General features: G+C 38.8%; 6 protein-coding genes across 11 annotated transcripts; 5 read left to right on the top strand and 1 right to left on the bottom strand.

The window, feature by feature from the left end:
- The first annotated feature begins 1,507 nt into the window (after positions 1–1,507).
- Positions 1,508–4,849, top strand: LOC108862308 (protein SIEVE ELEMENT OCCLUSION B). Of its 2 annotated transcripts, none has more exons than XM_018636397.2 (8): positions 1,508–1,812; positions 1,891–1,986; positions 2,320–2,762; positions 2,856–2,965; positions 3,040–3,182; positions 3,277–3,786; positions 3,887–4,183; positions 4,259–4,849. In XM_018636397.2, the coding sequence occupies exons 1-8, from the start codon at positions 1,567–1,569 to the stop codon at positions 4,631–4,633; spliced, it is 2,220 nt and encodes a 739-aa protein (XP_018491899.1). In that variant the 5' UTR covers positions 1,508–1,566; the 3' UTR covers positions 4,634–4,849. The 2 variants fall into 2 exon arrangements, with proteins under 2 accessions (XP_018491899.1, XP_018491898.1); XM_018636396.2 differs by having other exon boundaries at positions 1,508–1,818.
- Positions 4,850–6,322: 1,473 nt separating this feature from the next.
- Positions 6,323–7,061, top strand: LOC108862311 (classical arabinogalactan protein 11-like). Its single transcript, XM_018636401.2, has one exon. The coding sequence runs from the start codon at positions 6,430–6,432 to the stop codon at positions 6,844–6,846; it is 417 nt and encodes a 138-aa protein (XP_018491903.1). The 5' UTR covers positions 6,323–6,429; the 3' UTR covers positions 6,847–7,061.
- A 771-nt stretch (positions 7,062–7,832) lies between these two features.
- LOC130495157 (uncharacterized) lies at positions 7,833–8,427 on the top strand. The gene has a single exon (XM_056986375.1). It carries the CDS (start codon positions 7,890–7,892, stop codon positions 8,307–8,309), a length of 420 nt encoding a protein of 139 aa, XP_056842355.1. The 5' UTR covers positions 7,833–7,889; the 3' UTR covers positions 8,310–8,427.
- Positions 8,428–8,536: 109 nt separating this feature from the next.
- LOC108862309 (lysine histidine transporter-like 4) lies at positions 8,537–11,481 on the top strand. The gene is made up of 8 exons (XM_018636398.2): positions 8,537–9,241; positions 9,378–9,523; positions 9,624–10,013; positions 10,108–10,498; positions 10,606–10,711; positions 10,834–10,925; positions 11,013–11,081; positions 11,198–11,481. The coding sequence occupies exons 1-8, from the start codon at positions 9,206–9,208 to the stop codon at positions 11,312–11,314; spliced, it is 1,347 nt and encodes a 448-aa protein (XP_018491900.1). The 5' UTR covers positions 8,537–9,205; the 3' UTR covers positions 11,315–11,481.
- On the bottom strand, positions 11,457–16,753 carry LOC108862312 (protein LYK2-like). Of its 5 annotated transcripts, XM_056986372.1 has the most exons (7): positions 16,145–16,753; positions 12,813–16,066; positions 12,683–12,720; positions 12,546–12,614; positions 12,106–12,163; positions 11,815–11,897; positions 11,457–11,726 (listed from the first exon to the last, which is right to left on the bottom strand). In XM_056986372.1, exons 1-2 carry the CDS (start codon positions 16,633–16,635, stop codon positions 14,542–14,544), a joined length of 2,016 nt encoding a protein of 671 aa, XP_056842352.1. In that variant the 5' UTR covers positions 16,636–16,753; the 3' UTR covers positions 11,457–11,726; positions 11,815–11,897; positions 12,106–12,163; positions 12,546–12,614; positions 12,683–12,720; positions 12,813–14,541. The 5 variants fall into 5 exon arrangements, with proteins under 5 accessions (XP_056842352.1, XP_056842353.1, XP_056842350.1 ...); XM_056986373.1 differs by having other exon boundaries at positions 11,457–11,729; positions 12,546–12,720; XM_056986370.1 differs by having other exon boundaries at positions 12,546–12,720.
- LOC108861819 (probable calcium-binding protein CML40) lies at positions 14,092–14,632 on the top strand. Its single transcript, XM_018635777.2, has one exon. The coding sequence runs from the start codon at positions 14,092–14,094 to the stop codon at positions 14,533–14,535; it is 444 nt and encodes a 147-aa protein (XP_018491279.1). The 3' UTR covers positions 14,536–14,632.
- Positions 16,754–17,961: the final 1,208 nt, after the last annotated feature.

Here is a 17,961-nt window from a genome sequence, read left to right as displayed (position 1 = left end):
GTTATGGTATATGCTGAGATGTTGGGGTTGAACTATTTTTTATTAGATCGTCACTCACATTTAATAAATGTTTATTAAATGTCTCATATTGCTTGAGCAAAAAGTTTTTGAGCAATATATAAGTCTTGCGGTAATCATTCACTCTTGAAATAGTTTTTGAATATGATTTAAGTTTATTACCAACAAGATATATCTTATTTGGGTTCAAGATAGACATCAATACACAAAAGATTAGGAAAGCACATGAAAAAGATAAACATCAATACATAGAAGATTAAGAAAAACACGTGAGACCCCGATTACAGTATTATATTTTGTCAACAACAAAACTTAATCTATTCTATTAGATAGGAACATAACATATTGATAAATATTATGTTATGTTCAACTATGCATTTCATTTATTAAAAAAAACCATTCTATCAAATTAAAATGCAGATTTAATTCCAAAAATACCGACATTCCTTTTAGATATTACCAAAAATTAACAAAACATCACTTTTATAAAACGAATTGCATTTGATTCGTATATCCTTGGTTACTCTAGTTTTGCTTTTTTTTTCTAGCCTTATCCTATACACATGGACTTAAAGAAATTCCATAGTTTTACCCCTAAAAGAGCAAAGAATCACTTCACACCTTTTGTTCACGTCACTCTTAATGTTATTTTGTGATATACGAGTATATATACGTACTATAAAAATAAACTAAATAAAAGTAAATGACAGAATCCACAAAATTATATGTCATAAGGGAAGCAACATAAGAATAAAAGCAAAGTAACTGCATGTATTCTAGGTTTGTTTTCTCGATCTCTTTTAGTTATATAAACTGGGAAATTAAACTACATGGGTGTCCAAATGATCATCGTTGTATTGGTTATATAATATATAAGATTTAATTCTTTTTGGGATGTAACATAAGACTGAGTACTAGTTATGACCAATATGGAATATTTGATGATACAACGAAACACAGAAAATAGCTTTTCACATAACACAAACGAATGTAGTATCATTATTATCAATCACTATATGAACGTAAAGGCTCTGGCCATGTGTAAAACGTGATACTACACAGAATAAAAATGTTCAAAATGAATATATAGGGAGTAAACGATTAAAGGTGAATGTATAAAATCAATCTTCTAATATTAAATATTAAAGTGTAGATTAATCCCTCTTAATCCATATTTCGTCAATAAACGCTCAAGCTTCTGTGAACCGTGAATATTACTATAAACAGAAAAAAAAATGTAGTAAAAAGTCTAATACATGGCGTACATTTTATTGTTTAGGTTGATACTACTTTATAGTAACGACATTCACGTGGACGGGTGCTATATCTAAAAATCATCCTTGCAAAGTAAGATACCAAAAAGAAAAGCAACAGAAAAAGGCATTCTTGGTTTACATTCTTGTAATTTAATTTAATTGTTGCCGAAGCAAAGTAGTTGATTCCTAATTTGGAAAATGGAGTATTTAAAGGCTAGTAGTTGATTTCACATAACACACACCAATTCAAAACTCCCTAGCTAGCTCTTCTTCACAAGCAACCAAACCAAGAATGGAGTCACTGATCAAGTCCCAGCACGCTCAGAAACAGGCTGGCTACAGTGGTAAAACTCCGGGGACGGAGATTATACCGGCGACGACTGGACTAACGATGTCATCGGATGAGAGCATGATGCTGAAGCTGATCCAACAAACACACTCCCCTGATGCTCGCGAAGTCCAAGTGCGTGGCCTTCTCTCTCTCGTTGAAGATATTCTTGATCGTGCCACTCTTGACTCCGACGACTCCAACGCCTCCGTTAGTGTACATATAACTCGTTTCATAATCAATGTATTCGTATGATATAACATATTAAGCACTTGTTTGAATTCACAGATGCTCCCATTGCCTACGGATGATAAACTGATGCAATCAAGCATGATGAGCGTTCTTGATAGCGTCTCATATGCAATAGATCGCGTCGCCTGCGAGGTGAACTCCGTTTTTCTTTATTTAGAAATATTCGGTATATATATATATATATATATATATATATATATATATATATATATATGACTTGGGTTTGGTTTGTTTGGGTTCATGATATATAGAACTAATCAGTTTATAGAAGATTTTGCTTTAGTTTAAGTTTAATTATCTTGGTTTGAATGGAAACCCAAATTTTTAGCCATCATACCCTCTGTTAATTTTGTTATACACTTTACCACCAAAACCTAATTTGCGAAATAACTTGTGAAACAAGCAATATAACGATACGTTTAATTTGCATTCACTGTCTGTTTTTTAAAATTATTATTCTTGTAGATAGCGTACAAGTCTCTGACAGGATCAGACGCACATGAAATAACAATGTCAGTGTTCGAACACCTCTCGAGCTTCCACTGGGACGGAAAGCTAGTCCTGACTCTAGCCGCGTTCGCCTTGAACTACGGAGAATTTTGGCTTCTGGTCCAGTTCTACTCAAAGAATCAGCTGGCTAAATCCTTAGCTATGCTAAAGCTCGTCCCTGTTCAGAACAGAGTGACCCTCGAGTCTGTATCCCAAGGGCTTAACGATCTCATCCGTGAGATGAAGAGTGTCACCGCATGTGTAGTGGAACTCAGTGAGTTGCCTGGTCGCTACATTACACATGACGATCCTCAGCTGTCGAGAATCATCTCTACAATTCCAATCGCTGTCTATTGGACCATTAGAAGCATCGTGGCTTGCATTTCTCAGATCAACATGATCACTGCCATGGGACACGAGTGCGATGATAATTTTGTTTAATTATTATATATATATAGTTTTCTTTTATTGTTTTGAGTTGTGCCTCAATAACGATAATTTTACTATACCAGGATGATGAACACTCAAATGGATTCATGGGAAACATCCATGTTAGCTAACAAGCTCAAGAACATTCATGACCATCTTGCTGAGACCTTGAGGCTTTGCTACCGTCACATAGGTTTGTACGCCAGTCTCTATTCAACACACTGGTCTCTCTCTCTTGGCTGACAAATAAAGAGTGTAATTATACAGAGAAGCAGAGGAGCTCAGAATCCTTAAAGATGTTACATTCTCTGTTCGACACCACACACATTGATAACATGAAGATTCTCACGGCCTTGATTCATCCGAAAAACCACACCACGCCATTGCAAGATGGTTTAACCAAGAGAAAGGTTTCTAATTAATTAAAGACCCTTCATGTAATATAAAGAAAAAAATTGCTCAATCAATCTAAACTAAACTAGTAAGAATATATATTAATTATAGGTTCACCTGGACGTGTTGAGGAGGAAGACAGTGTTGTTGCTAATATCTGACCTCAACATATTGCAAGACGAGCTATCGATATTCGAGCAAATCTACACAGAATCGAGGAGCAGCTTGTTGGGAGCCGATGGTAAGAGTCATATGCCTTACGAGGTTGTGTGGGTTCCGATAGTGGATCCTATCGAAGATTACGATAGATCACCGAGTCTGCAGAAGAAATTCGAGGCTCTCCGTGCGCCTATGCCATGGTACACAGTTGACAGTCCGAAGCTGGTAGAGAGATATGTGGTGGAGTTTATGAGAGAGAGATGGCATTTCATGAACAAGCCAATACTTGTGGTGCTTGACCCACAAGGCAACGAGGCTAGTCTCAATGCCCTTCACATGATCTGGATTTGGGGAACTGAAGCTTTCCCTTTCACTAGAGCTCGTGAGGAAGAGCTCTGGAGGAGGGAGACCTTTACGCTTAACCTCATCGTCGATGGCATCGACGCTATCATTTTTAACTGGGTAAATTTCAAAGATATATATATGGGAACTTTCCACTAGAAGACTTTCTATTTTTGGCTATGATCTAAATAACGCCCTGATATATTGGTCTGATTTACAGATAAACCCGGAAAATTACATATTCTTGTACGGAGGAGATGACTTGGACTGGATAAGAAGGTTCACAATGGCGGCCAAAGCAACAGCCAAAGATTCCAACGTGAAGCTGGAGATGGCTTATGTTGGTAAACGTAACCACAGCCACAGGGAACAGATCAGGCGGATCAGTGAAGCCGTCAGGGCTGAAAATCTTAGTCATAGCTGGGCTGAGCCTGCACTTATGTGGTTCTTCTGGGCTAGGCTTGAGAGCATGCTCTACTCCAAAATTCAACTCGGTAAATCCGATGATCACGATGAGGTAGGCTACTACTACTACTGCTGAGCCTAGCTAGGGGGTTGGGAATGGTTTTTAAATGTGTGGTCAAAATTTCAGGTGATGCAAGGAATCAAGAAGATACTGAGCTACGACAAGCTTGGAGGATGGGCACTGCTGAGCAAAGGAGCTGAGATAGTGATGATAACTCACGGTGTCATCGAGAGGACTGTGACCGTCTACGACCGAACCTGGAAAACTCACGTCCCGACCAAAGGCTACACCAAAGCTATGTACGACCACCACCATGACGAGGTTCTCAGGGAAACCGGACATCCATGCGCCCACTTTGATTTCCACATCACTGCTCGCAGCGGTCGGATTCCAGAGAAGATGAACTGCTTCGAGTGCCACCGCCCCATGGAGAAGTACATGAGCTTCGCTTGTTGTCACGATGAGAAGCTCCTTGACCAAGACGAGAACTACAACTTCTAGATAAATTTAATAATAATAAAAAAAAAAACTATACTCTCTTCGTCTTCGCGGTTCTTTTCTTTACTTCCAAATTTGGAAATTCTCTCATTTCCCTTTTTCAATAATTTCAGTGTTTGTATAACAGAACTGGCCTGTCCATGTGTGTGGTTTGTCCTTTGTGGACTATGTTTCGTTAATTTATTCCTAAATAATTCACAATAATAAAGTATTTCACTATTTCTTGACTGAATTTATATACACATTTTTTCAACTTCAAAATAACTTTTTGCTTTCCCCTCTTTTTAATGTTTCTAGATTCCATTTTGTTTATTGGGACCCCACGAACCTTTACATTTCTTTCTTTAGAGTTTCTAATATTTTAACTTTCTTATGTTTATCATCTAATTTATTATTTTTTTGTTTATTGGGTTATTTTTCTTTTGTCATCTGATGGATTAAAATTATAAACGAAAGTTTTACACAAGCCGGCAAGAAAAACATTTTTTCCGGACCCATAAGCCGGCAAGGATTGCAATCTTTCCGGAGCCACAAGCCGGCAAGTATCGCGATCCTTCCGGAGCCAGAAGCAAAACTACTCAGGTTGAAAGACATTGAATACTAAAACTAAAGTCAAATGACAACTTGAAATGAGAGAAATTTGTATGCTGATGATCGCGACCACTAGGTAAAGACGCTCCGAACTCCACTTGCAAATAGAAACAAGTCAAGAATCTTGTTTGTTTTGAGGACTTGATGTAACTTCCTATCCATAGGACCAAAGCATCCATTTGGTGAAATCTCAAAGTACGCACAACATCAATATGGGACTTACATCAGCTTCAACCATATTGTAACACTAATAAAATCAGATGGATCTTCACAAAAGAAACGGTAGAAACGTCCTTGTTGCGAACCAAAACAGCGACTGACCACCCATAATTATTGAGCAAGAGCCAGAGCTTAAGCATATCACAATTTTTTTTAACCAAGACACAAACAAGATGATAAAGGAGATAGGGAAGCTGAGACCATTAGAACTGGGTCGTGTAACTCCAAGAGATTTCGTGTAACCTAAAGACTTGGAATAAAGTCGAAATAATCTTTAAAAATGATATTGTGCACTATTCAGTATTCATTATCCACCCATTCTGGTACCAAAACCAATTAACCAACAGAGTGTAGACAGTAGAGAGAAGTCCAGGCAGAGCACAAAGTGTAAGGCGCCGCCAAAGAGTCAGTCGAAGAGGACAAGCAGCAGCAAGCTCAGGATCTCTTTTGATCATCATCTTGGTCGTTCTAGAAGGAGTGTTGACTGCCATGACAAGACTAGGAAGAGCGTTGACCATTCCCATGAGATTAAGAGTGTTGATAGAGAGTACCCTTGGATTCCGAGTAATATGATTATAATACGTATAGATGATGATTCCATTATATAATGATATTGATTTGTAACTCTTTTTTTGTTTTAATGCGTATTGATTTAATAACATTTTTTTCAACAAATTAGGGCCTTCAATTTTCTCAGCTATTTTTTGGTCTCTTTAGAGAAATCAATTTTTGGTATGTGTTCCAATTATAGGATCTATTTAGTTTTGTTACAAATACAGAAACATTTCTAAAATAAGGCAATTGGATCTCCATTATTCTCTCAAATCCATAGATTTTCCTAATATATCTCACCTTCAGAAAAGCATATAAATATCTCTCATTTTGTCTTTTTATTTTCTTCATCTAAAGCTTTTGCAGTATTAAGAACATAAATAAGATACTGCTTTAGTTTTGGAACACACCTCATTACATTATTAATCAATACAAAAATGGCACGTCAATTTATCGTTTTTGCCCTTTTGGCTTTGGCTGTGGCCACCGCATTTGCTGCCGACGCACCTTCAGCTGCACCCACTGCTTCTCCGACCAAGGCACCCACCACCCAAACCAAGGCTCCCGCCTCCGCACCCAAATCCTCCTCCTCCGCCCCTGCACCCAAAGCATCGTCCCCTGTCGCAGAGGAACCAACCCCCGAAGATGATTACTCAGCAACCAGCCCCAGTGACTCTGCCGAGGGACCCACTGTCTCCTCCCCACCGGCTCCTACCCCCGAAAGCACCTCCGCCGATGGACCATCATCTGACGCACCCATCGCCGAGTCACCCCAAAGCGGCGCCGTAACAAATGTGAAGTTCTCCATCGCCGGCACTGTCGCCGCCGTTGGATTCTTCTTCTTTTCTCTCTAAGTTTTTTTTTTTTTTTAACCGGGAGGACGGAATCATATTTGTTTAATTTAACAATTGTGAGATGAGGCCAAATCTTCTTTAACTACCACTGCATGCAATTATACCTAAAATATTGAATGGAGTTTTAATTACTATATATACATTTTTTTGATTAATTTTGTGTGTTGATCTTTTATTTAAACTTGAAACATAATCTGACTTTTTTTAATTGAGCATTTTGTCTTGTGGCATGATTCTCGGTTAAGAGGTTTCGAATTTAATTTTCGGAATGCCCCCTTCTAATTTTTTTTTTCTTCTTCTAAACTGCACCACACAAACTCAACTTTTTTTTTTGTTTATTTTCTGCACCATACAAACACAGTGACGTAGATAAGAAGCATAGTTCTCTGACTGACACATTGGTTACTTTTATTTCTCTTTTTTTTTGGTAACGCCCTTTTTTTTGTTTATGGCAGTTGAAGCTCAATTCTCATTTTTATAATTAGGTCAATATGTTTAGATTTGAATTATAGCAGATATTATTCGGATGGGAGTAGGGCACATTTTGGCTACTAAACTATTGTGATCTTTGGTGACTTCCTACTACCCATCCCTAATGTTGTACTCTCATGAGTTTCCACTAAGAGACTGTTCCTTTGCATGTTTTGGGAAAAAAAAAACAGAATACCAATTTAGAATTCTTACAAAAGAGAAAAAGAAGAAGAAACAAGTCCCACCTTTTTTGGTTTAGTTGTACGTATATACAAATACAATGCTCATCAGAATTTCAAAAGGCGTCGCAAATCTGACAGAGAAAATCCTCGTGTCTCTCAAACCATGTAATATTCCTGGAGAAAATGAAAAGGCTAAAGATGGGAGATGGCTGCCGTGAAGTTAGGCCTCTTAAAGATGTACAGTACTGTTTTGGGCCCAAGCTTCTAAATAAAGAAATATTTAGGGCCCAGAAGCGTTTGGTTTGGTTTTTCTGTCTCGCTAGCTCGCTTTCAGCCGCCCAAGTAAGCAAGCAAGCAAGCTTTCCGATTGAGAAACTTTCTTGTCAGAAAATGAACCACCACCACCGTATCCGTATCCGTATCCGTATCCAAGGATTGATTGGCACCGGAACCAAGAATGTGGTCCGGAGAACGTTTGCAGCAGGTAAAGCCAAGAAAGGTGGGAAAGGAGGAGGCGTCGATGCTCCTCCTAAAGGATCGTCTCTGACTCTGAGCAAAGAGATCAAATCCACAACCGTTGTCGGTGCCAACATTCTCAAAGATGGATCTGATCCCAAGATCTCTTCCGAGTCCTCTGATTACCCTGATTGGCTCTGGCGTCTTCTCCATAACCGACCAGCGCTTAGTGAGCTCAGGAGGAAGAACGTCGAGACTCTTCCCTATGACTATGATGATCTCAAACGTTTTGTCAAGCTCGACACCCGAGTCCAAATCAAGGCCAAGAACTGTTTTGCTTCTTTCTGTCTTTGATCTTCTTCTATCTATATAATATTGCATCGCTACTATACTCTTCGATATGCTTATTTTGAATGCCAAACTCTTTTTTTTTGTCTTCAAAAGCTAACTTAAAGTGTGCTTCATTATCTCCCTTTTTGCTCGTCCATTACTTGTCCTGTGAGTTGCTCTCTTCATCTTGTTTTCTTTTACAAAACTACTTGTGATTTCTTACCACTGATTGATCGGTACCTGAACCGATCCAATCCAATCCTCTGTCTTTAACCGGTGGGAATGTTTAGTTAAGCTTCCATCTGAACCGTGTTTTTGTGTTAAAACTCTTGTTGATATTTGTAGCTAGTTTCGGTTTTCTTGCTAAGTAGGTCTTCTTCTTCTTCTTCTATATCGCTAAATTTTTGTGTTCCTAAAGTTAAACTACCTGCCGTTTTTTTTGGTACTCTAATGTTTCCAGCTAATTTCAATCGTTTAGAATTCTCGAGGGGAATCCGTTGACCCCAAGAAGAACTGCAGAAATGACAACATAACTATGTGGTCCAAGAGTCTTAGTATTATATATTGTAACTAAAGACAATAATTTAGAATTGTAGAAAAAACTGTCCATTAATTTAAAAACAATTACAGTATGTAACCAATTGGAGTAGTTTGTTTATGGACATGTATCCCAATCAAAGACCAATTCTAAAACGAATAATAAAAGAGTTGAACAAACACTATAAATAAGTTTCCTGGTAATTTCAAACAAACAAAATATCAGGCAGGAACGCAGTTCATTCAAGGCACTTCCAATAGGTCAAAGTCAACTTCTATCTCTCTTTGTATACAAACTTTTGGAACCACATAGAAAGAAGATAATCAAACCCAAATATTGCCTCACAAGTCACAACAATATTCCTAAAGTTTGTGTGTTCGCAATGACCCCAAGTCCATCAAACCGAGATCATATGGAGGTAACTAAGCTCTCTTTATATGATGAAAAAAATATGATTTATTCAGAAAACCTTAATTTTTTTTTTTTTTGGTCTTGAAAGCAGTTTCGTTTATGATGCATGATGTGTTGTAAAATGATAAATCTGGCATTTGCAGGATCATCAATCATTTGATCTGGAAGATTGGCTTCCAATAACAGCATCAAGAAATGCAAATTGGTACTATTCAGCTTTCCACAACGTAACTGCAATGGTTGGTGCTGGAGTTCTTGGCCTTCCCTACGCCATGTCAGAACTTGGATGGTATATCTTCTTCTTACCACACCAACTCTCATCTTTTGTTGTTTTAATAAACTCTGGCGATGCATATATATATATATATAAACTTTAAAAAAATTATCAGGGGACCTGGGGTTGCGGTGCTGATCCTGTCATGGGTGATCACGTTGTACACACTCTGGCAAATGATTGAGATGCACGAGATGTTTGAAGGGCAACGGTTTGATAGGTACCACGAGCTAGGTCAGGCAGCCTTTGGGAGGAAGCTTGGTTTGTACATCATCGTGCCCCTACAGCTTCTTGTTGAAACAAGTGCGTGCATTATCTATATGGTGACCGGAGGTGAATCGTTGAAAAAGGTTCATCAACTTTCTGTGGGAGATAACAAGTGCACAAAGCTGAGAATCCAACACTTCATTTTGATATTTGCATCTTCACAGTTTGTGCTCTCCCTCCTAAAGAACTTCAACTCAATTTCCGGTGTCTCTTTGGTAGCTGCCGTCATGTCTGTAAGGTATGGTATGGCCGAAATTATTTATTGGGAAAAAAAGAAACAATATATAATCAAATATTATTAAGTCATGAATGTTTGGCATATCCATGCACAGCTATTCCACGATTGCTTGGGTAGCTTCACTGGCAAGGGAGGCCCCAGAGAGTATCGAGTACGGTTACAAAGAAAGAACAAACTCGGTGCCGTTAGACTTTTTAGGTGGATTGGGGGAGATGGCTTTTGCGTACGCAGGTCATAACGTAGTTTTAGAAATTCAAGCAACGATCCCATCTACACCAGAGAATCCATCGAAACGACCCATGTGGAAGGGAGCCATCGTAGCCTATGTCTTCGTAGCTTTCTGCTACTTCCCTGTGGCTCTTCTAGGTTTTAAGACCTTTGGGAACAATGTCGAAGAAAACATACTGACATCACTGCGTGATCCCAAGGCACTTATCATTGTGGCCAACATGTTTGTTGTCGTACACCTCCTCGGAAGCTATCAGGTATGTACGTGTAGTTGTATATACACAATTAATTATTAATTAGAAAACCAAACACAGACCAGAAAATTAAACTAATTATGTCTGTCTTTATCTTAAAATAAAAAAAGGTGTACGCAATGCCCGTGTTTGACATGATCGAATCTGTAATGATAAGGAAATGGCACTTCAGGCCAACAAAGGTTCTAAGGTTTAGCATCCGATGGACATTTGTGGGTAAGTTCCACACTAATCATAACATATAAATAATAATTTACGCTTGTGTTTTGTTCAAGATAATAATAAGGACGTTGGTGGTGGTGGTCCTCTAAAAAAAATATATTAAATCATGGTCGCAGCTGCCACGATGGGCATTGCAGTGGCATTACCGTATTTCAGTGCTTTGCTATCATTTTTTGGGGGATTCGTGTTTGCCCCAACCACATACTTTGTAAGTCCCCCCAAAACAAATAAACACTTTGATATTCTTGTTAGATGTGATTCAGAAAACTATCTTTTTTTTTTGTTTATGTTTCAGATACCTTGCATCATATGGTTGATCCTGAAGAAACCAAAGAGATTTAGTCTATCATGGTGTATCAACTGGGTATGCGTTTCATTCTCTTACTCAAATTAATCCCCTGCTTATACAATAGTAGGCGCCCAAGGAAGGAAAGATGTGAGCAAATCATTAAATTTTTCTTGATTAATGTTGTTCTCCAGAGTTGCATAATTCTTGGGGTTGTACTGATGATCGTTGCACCTATTGGAGGACTCGCTAAGCTAATATATCAGATCGAACATAAAAGTCTACCTAACACCAACTGCACCATCACCTAACTTACTAAAAAGGTGAATTAATACAATGTTATCTTCATTTCATTTGCCAATTAATGTGTGATTATGTCTCATTTGGTTGGACTCCACGAATTTCAGTTCTTGTATTGTATAAGATTATGCTCTCTTCGGGTTTGGTTCATCATTCAGTTAAACCAAAATTTAGACTCAAAATTTGTTACCTACCAAACTATATCATACAACACACTTAAAGACACAACAACCCAACGAACTCTCAAATCAATCGATTTCACCCTCCTCCACTTCTTCATTTATGCCAAGATGATCTGGCAAAGCAACCATTGGCTCAATTACTTCTTCATCCTCATCCTCGTGTTTCATATATAACCCCAGCTGTTCTAGAAGATTGCTGCCTCCAAACCCCAAAACACCCAACCAGCTCTGACTGGAGCTGCTGCTTTTAGAAAGGTAATAAGCGAATCAAAATCAGTATCAACAGAAACTTATAACCTCTTCTGCAACAAAATTAGACATCTGCTCACGTTTTCTCCTTGGGGAAGTGCTTGTCTCTCCATGTAAAGGCAACTGCAATTCCACGCTTTGAGGCAGGCCCATGTATCATCAGCTGATGAAAGGAAAAGAGAAAACAAACCAATCAGAATAATTGGTGTCTGATCAAATCTAAGACTTAGTTAAGGAATATATATTAGGGGAGGGTGCGAATCATGGCAACAACAATTATATTTTCATACTGTTCTGGTCATCCAAACTGTGGCAGGGAATCTAAGACTTTTTTCAGAGGTATCAATTATTTGATCCATACTGATATTTACCTTGAGTGAACTCGATATATTCTTGTTGTATTAGGATAATCAGGCACACTCTTCACGCCTGAGTAGTTACATGTGAACCAAAAACCATAGGTTAGAGAAGTACAAGGAATAATATGAGAGCACTAGAGAAAAACAGAAAATAGGAATATGGGAGGCGATACAAATAGAGAATGTTATCAAACTAGGTGTGTAAGTTGCTCTAAACTGAAAGTAAAAAAAGGTCACTGGAATAAGAACACTCCAATTATTTTTATCTTTTAAAGTGGGTGGGGGAGGAAATATGAGTATTCTAGAGTGACTGAGAGGCAGCAACTTCTGACAACAAGAGACTATTAAGATGGTTCTGAGGGTGAAAGTACAAATAAGAAGTGCAACAAATCAAATATCAACTGCAAAAGTTGCATATATAGACGAATGCAAATGAGATGAAGAAAACTCACGACTGGAGTTCCCTCCCCCCCCACTGCCTTATCCTGACAGGAGAGAGGTTGCTAAATGTCAACATCTCCCTGCAAGTAAAGTGGAAGAAAATGAGAATTTAATAATAGAGCAGGAGAAACAAAAAAGAATGCTAAACATCATTGTGTTGCATCAATGAACTCCCTGGCCCTGGCCCTGGCCCATGCATCAAGGAAATTTTGGCTGGATTCAGTCAGGTTATCATATCAAACGGTGGTTAAGCATGAGAAATATAGAAGATGAATTACCTCTCTAACTCCTCACCATTTGAATATTTCTTCTGGCACGCAACTGGAACAAGGCATGATGGCTGAGATCATTAATGTCGTCAATCTCTAACTCATCATCTCCAGATTCCCCTTGCATTCGATCTCTCAGGAAATTTGTGATAATCTCCTCCACCTTTCTTCACTCTCATATCGCCTAAAGAAGATGAGAGACAAAACTAAACCCTAACCATTCAATCCCTCATTATCCTTGTGAGAGTTGCAAGTAACCCTAAATTAAATTAAACACTCCATTATGCAAACAAACACTAACCAACTCGAGGCGAAGCCTCGTCAATCCCAAACGAAACGAAACGAAACGAAACCCCTAGAGTATGATGAATGTACAATAACATCAACTTAAACCCTATAGAGAGAGAGAGAGAGAGAGAGAGAGAGACAGTAAACAAAGAACAAAACAGGTAGAGAGAGAACAAAACCCGCCCAGAGCTTCTCTCTCTCCCTCCCTCCCTAGCCTCAAGCCTCAAAGTGTCCAAGTCCAAACTCCATCCTAGGTTTGCGATCATCTCGACCGTCGAATATACAAGCCCGTTTGCAATTATGGGCTTCTAACGTAAAGTAAAGTTTTCTTTCTGTTTTGGGTCTTAAGATAGCCTAAACCACGGGCCTTTTCTATTTCTAGAGCAGATTGACCAAGGAACACAAAAAACATTGGGCCTTTATTGTTTACCGTAAATTCACTACAAAGATTTGGGTTTTTAAATGTTCAAATTTGGTGGGGATCATAGATTCAAATGGCCCAATAAGGGCCGAACCAGGCCCATAAAAATCAAACGAAATCTCAGAGAGTCAACTTATGGGGAAGTCGCCAAATTCGCCTGCTTCATACTCTTATGTTATGCCCCAAGTTATATTCAACGATCGAAATTGTCAAACCATACAAGAAACCCCGCACTAGCCACAAAAATTAAAAAGAAAAAAACCATCTATCACATGACCAAGTTTCTTTGGTAGAAGAAGAATAGTCAAAAGTCATCTCGGAATGTTCATCGTCTTTTAGTTACGAAATCACCTAAAGCAAATTTTCTTTATTAACAACAAAAAAAAAAAAATGGGAAACAGACTTGTCAACGCAGAAATTAAAAGCCGCGGAAACTTACTGAAGCGTCTATTCTTCTTGCTTATTGAACTCATAATAGCAACAAGTCCTCCATTTCTCTCTCTATATATATATAAAGTATTCCACATTTCTATTGCCAAAAAGTTCCAAGAAAGAAAAAAAGGATAGAAACTCGTATGTATGCTATCTATGAAGAGCAAGAACGTTAACAAACGTGAAGAGTATCATCAAAGAGTGTTTAGTTGCTTTGACAAGACCCAACAAGGGAAGGTATCTGTTTCCACCATCGAAAGATGCGTGGATGCTATTAAGTCCGGGGAAAAGGCCCTACCAGAAGAGACGACCACGACCGATGATAAATCCTTGGAACTCGAAGAATTCGTGAAGCTGGTGGAACAAGGAGATGAGGAAGACAAGGAGAAGGACTTGAAGCAAGCTTTCAACATGATGTTTGAAGAGAGTCTACAAGGCATTACACCTAAAAGTTTGAAGAGGATGCTAAGTTTGTTGGGTGAGTCGCCTAAAAGCCTTGAAGAATGCGAGGTTATGATTTCGCAATTTGATATAAATAGGGATGGAATTATTAGTTTTGATGAGTTTAGGGTGATGATGATGATGCAATAATAACAACTAGAATTCATCTATAATACTACTACTGCCACCGTTCCTTACCAAAGGCTTGTAAGAACTCTCTGAAATCAAGGTATTATTATTATTATTATCTCTCTCTATTATTACTGCGTCTTCGTCGTCGTCGTCTTCATCCACCAATCTCGAAACCCTCTCTACAATCTCAGCCGCGCTCGGCCTTAACTCTGCTTCTTCGGCAGTACAGTCTGTTGCAAGTCTTGCCATTTCATAGGCGGACTCAACTGAATAGCTCTCCCCCAACGTGCTATCCATCACTTCCCTCAGCATTTCCATCTCCCCTGTGATTACCCCTCTCAGTCTCTTCCACTCGGGTTCTTTTTCTTGCGTTCCAAGCAACATCTCTGGGGTTTGTCCAGACATAACCTCCATTACGATGATCCCGTAAGCGAAAACGTCAGTAGCTGAAGAAGCAATGTTGTCATCCTTTGACGACATGCCAAAGTTTCCGACTTTACCTCGAAGATCTTCGTTCAAGAAGATGTTCCTGCTCATGATGTTGCCGTGAACATAGTTAATCCGATGCATAAACTTTAAGGCTATGGCGACATCGTGACAGATCTTGATCCTCTGTTTCCATGCCAGGAAACAGTAACAAGACTCTATGAATTGATTCTTGATGGCCAATTTGTTCTGGATCCAATCCCACAGGGACCCATTCTTTGCATACTCGAATACCAGATAACAACCACCATCGTCGGATTCTCTGAAACATGTCCCAAGAACCCTCATCAGATTGTGAGTGTAGTAGTGTGACTGATCGTTGAGAAGCCCAAAATCGAATCTTTTCATGACACCAGCGCTCACTTGCTTGATAGCCAAGTCTTTGCCTTTGAGAGAAGCGAAATAAACGGAACCTTTGATGTGATTGCTTGAGCTGAAATTCTCAGTGGCTTTCTCCAGCTCCTCGAACGTGTAAATCTCTAGAACGGGCTTTCGGGGAGTAGTGGTGCCATTGCCAACAACAAGTGTGTTGTGGGATTCCAAAATGGAACCGTCCTGTGAACCTTCGAAGGAGATTTTCTTGTCACTGGTGGTTCGGATGCTCAGGCTCAGCTGCCGCGTCTCTGGATCTTTATTGCTTATCCAGCTTTGCAGACGCGTCTCTTTCTTCCACTGCAAGTAACCCAACACCATGAGAGTGATAAGACCTATAACTCCCGCAATCGCGCTGCTCACAGCGATCATCAGCTTCTTTGACGACCGTTTTTTCTTCTTCTGGAGGAGCGCCGTGGCGTTATGTGGTTTATGATCAAGAGGTATGAGAGCCGGGGTGCGTGGAACGACTCCAGAATTGTTGTTTGCAGAGACAATAGCATCCTCTGTTGTCTTGAACTTGTCTGCCAAGCTTGAAACGCTTTCGCCTTCACTCACCGGATATGTAACGAGAAACCTGGCTGCGGTTGAAACGCCTTCTTCTGGACAAGAACATTTGACCGCCAACCGCAACTTAACGTTCTCGTCCAGGCTGTCCTCCGAAACTTGAGGATTCTTGTCTCTTATAGACCTGCACAAAATGAAAATTAAAAAGAACCAAATCTAATTTTAAATTGTAAAAATCTTCTCTCTCAAGTATGGGGCTCACAGGCACGTGGTCAGGCCTTGTAGGGATGCAGCGACAGAGCGAAAGGTGTCGCCTTTGACGCATGTTTTGAAGAGATGAGCCTCGTAGAACCTTCCATTACATCTGCAGTCAATCGGGATAAACTGTAACTGATGCCCCCTTAAGGCAGGATTGGCTCTTAGAATGGCAAATGTGCGGCACTTTTGGAGGTCTGAGTGGCAAACGTAGCTAGAGGAGGATGATTCTTCTGGGTCGCAGCTAAGCAGATCATGTGAAGCTGCGCAGAGAGACCATGTGATGAAGTAGAACATTAGAAGACTTGTCATGCACTCTTTACTAACTGAACCAGCCATGTTCACGTTTAGAATAGCTTCGGCTTTACCGTCTCTGTATATATTGGCGAAAAGAAAAGTGGGACAACTTTTCATTTTTAATTCATTGATTTGTTGCAAGGAATTATTTGATGAATTATTTTTTTTTTGTACACATGACTTCCACTTGGATATATACATACATATACTAGTAGTAAATTATTACGAAGGTTTAAAGTACCCGTAAAGCCATTCTATTGGTTTTTGATATTTTATTGGAAAGCACAAAACGAGCCTCTGAGTTTTGTGACTTTTGTCGACAGCAGGGGTGGCTATGAATCCCAAGTAAAGTCTATGTAATTAATTTATTAATTAGAAAGGACATCTTCTTGTGCTTGGAACCTTATTCTTCGTAAACTCAACAACATTCACAAAATGTGCGAAGTCCAAGCTAAATGAATCTCAATGGTACACTCTCGCTTTGTCCAAGGAAGATTATATATATGTATATTGTTTAGACATGCGATTGTTTAAGAACAAGGTTTAGGCCGTGTTCGGTCCCACTGTTTTCAATTTTGCTGGAGGTATCATCATCCTAGAGTCATGTTCCATGTTTCTTTTACCAGAAAAAAAATAAAGTTTTGGGTCAATAGCATGTGCACTAGTTTATAGAGTTCGGATATCTAAGATTTTGAGAATTGATTCATACCTAAAATTTATAATCTACTCACTGTATGTAAGCTTGCAAAATAATAACCACAGAAACCACAGGCTGAAACCTGATAAGTATTTCACCCAAGCACACACTTGCCCCATTGTAGTTCACACTAGTTTGGACTTTTGGCGTAGCGACAATAGACTTTAGTATATTGTCTTGCGCCAATATCATTAGGATAATGAGAAAACTTTCTAAAATGCCATAAGTACATATCTAGTTTCAAAAAGATTTCAAGCCAACTCATACAAAAATACTGTTAAATACATAAAAGATATACTAAAATTTTAAGATCCAATGGTTTGGTCGAGTAAAATCCAAAACGTAGTTTGGTGGGGAATAGTGATGTGGAAATTGATAGCAGGGGAGGTAACAAAAACAGGAAGACACAAAAACATTATCAAGAAATTGAAAAGACATGCAAAACAAAGCGACGACAAAAGCATCTAGGAGCAAAAAGGCTAAGCACTCTTAGGTTTATTTTGCAATAAATCCCTAAGTTGACCTTAAAAAATAAAAAAGATGAATCCAAAAAAAAAACAGGTGACTACAAAATTAAGAGTAGTGTGCATTTTTTTTATCAACGTAAGATTTTTACCTTTTTTATTCAGAAAATAGTTAATACTACAAATAGCAAAACGATCGAATACATTGCATACTACCCATAAACTCATCATCCAATTCCTATACTATGGAGTGAAGAAATAGAATCCTAAAAACAGTTTATCATGATGTACTAGTCCCTGTAAATACATACATACTATAGTCTTGTGCTGAGAGAATTATAACCACTCCAGTTCTTGAAACCAATA

Source organism: Raphanus sativus, chromosome 5, assembly GCF_000801105.2.
Source record: "Raphanus sativus cultivar WK10039 chromosome 5, ASM80110v3, whole genome shotgun sequence".
In the NCBI taxonomy this organism is placed as follows: Eukaryota; Viridiplantae; Streptophyta; class Magnoliopsida; order Brassicales; family Brassicaceae; genus Raphanus; species Raphanus sativus.
The sequence above is the reverse complement of the archived record's forward strand: the minus strand, read 5'-3'. Positions and strand labels throughout refer to the sequence as shown.

What these genes read in the sequence shown, in the direction of transcription:
- LOC108862309 (XM_018636398.2), top strand. Translation starts at nt 9,206, where the DNA reads ATGACCCCAAGTCCATCAAACCGAGATCATATGGAG. An exon ending in CATCCGATGGACATTTGTGG is followed by an intron (nt 10,712 to 10,833) that starts GTAAGTTCCACA and finishes TCATGGTCGCAG; the next exon opens with CTGCCACGATGGGCATTGCA. An exon ending in TTGCCCCAACCACATACTTT is followed by an intron (nt 10,926 to 11,012) that starts GTAAGTCCCCCC and finishes TTTATGTTTCAG; the next exon opens with ATACCTTGCATCATATGGTT.
- LOC108862308 (XM_018636396.2), top strand. Translation starts at nt 1,567, where the DNA reads ATGGAGTCACTGATCAAGTCCCAGCACGCTCAGAAACAGGCTGGCTAC. An exon ending in ACGCTATCATTTTTAACTGG is followed by an intron (nt 3,787 to 3,886) that starts GTAAATTTCAAA and finishes TCTGATTTACAG; the next exon opens with ATAAACCCGGAAAATTACAT. An exon ending in AATCCGATGATCACGATGAG is followed by an intron (nt 4,184 to 4,258) that starts GTAGGCTACTAC and finishes TCAAAATTTCAG; the next exon opens with GTGATGCAAGGAATCAAGAA.
- LOC108861819 (XM_018635777.2), top strand. Translation starts at nt 14,092, where the DNA reads ATGCTATCTATGAAGAGCAAGAACGTTAACAAACGTGAAGAGTATCAT.
- LOC108862312 (XM_056986373.1), bottom strand. Translation starts at nt 16,635, where the DNA reads ATGTATATATCCAAGTGGAAGTCATGTGTACAAAAAAAAAATAATTCA. An exon ending in CAAGGCCTGACCACGTGCCT is followed by an intron (nt 16,067 to 16,144) that starts GTGAGCCCCATA and finishes CATTTTGTGCAG; the next exon opens with GTCTATAAGAGACAAGAATC.
- LOC130495157 (XM_056986375.1), top strand. Translation starts at nt 7,890, where the DNA reads ATGAACCACCACCACCGTATCCGTATCCGTATCCGTATCCAAGGATTG.
- LOC108862311 (XM_018636401.2), top strand. Translation starts at nt 6,430, where the DNA reads ATGGCACGTCAATTTATCGTTTTTGCCCTTTTGGCTTTGGCTGTGGCC.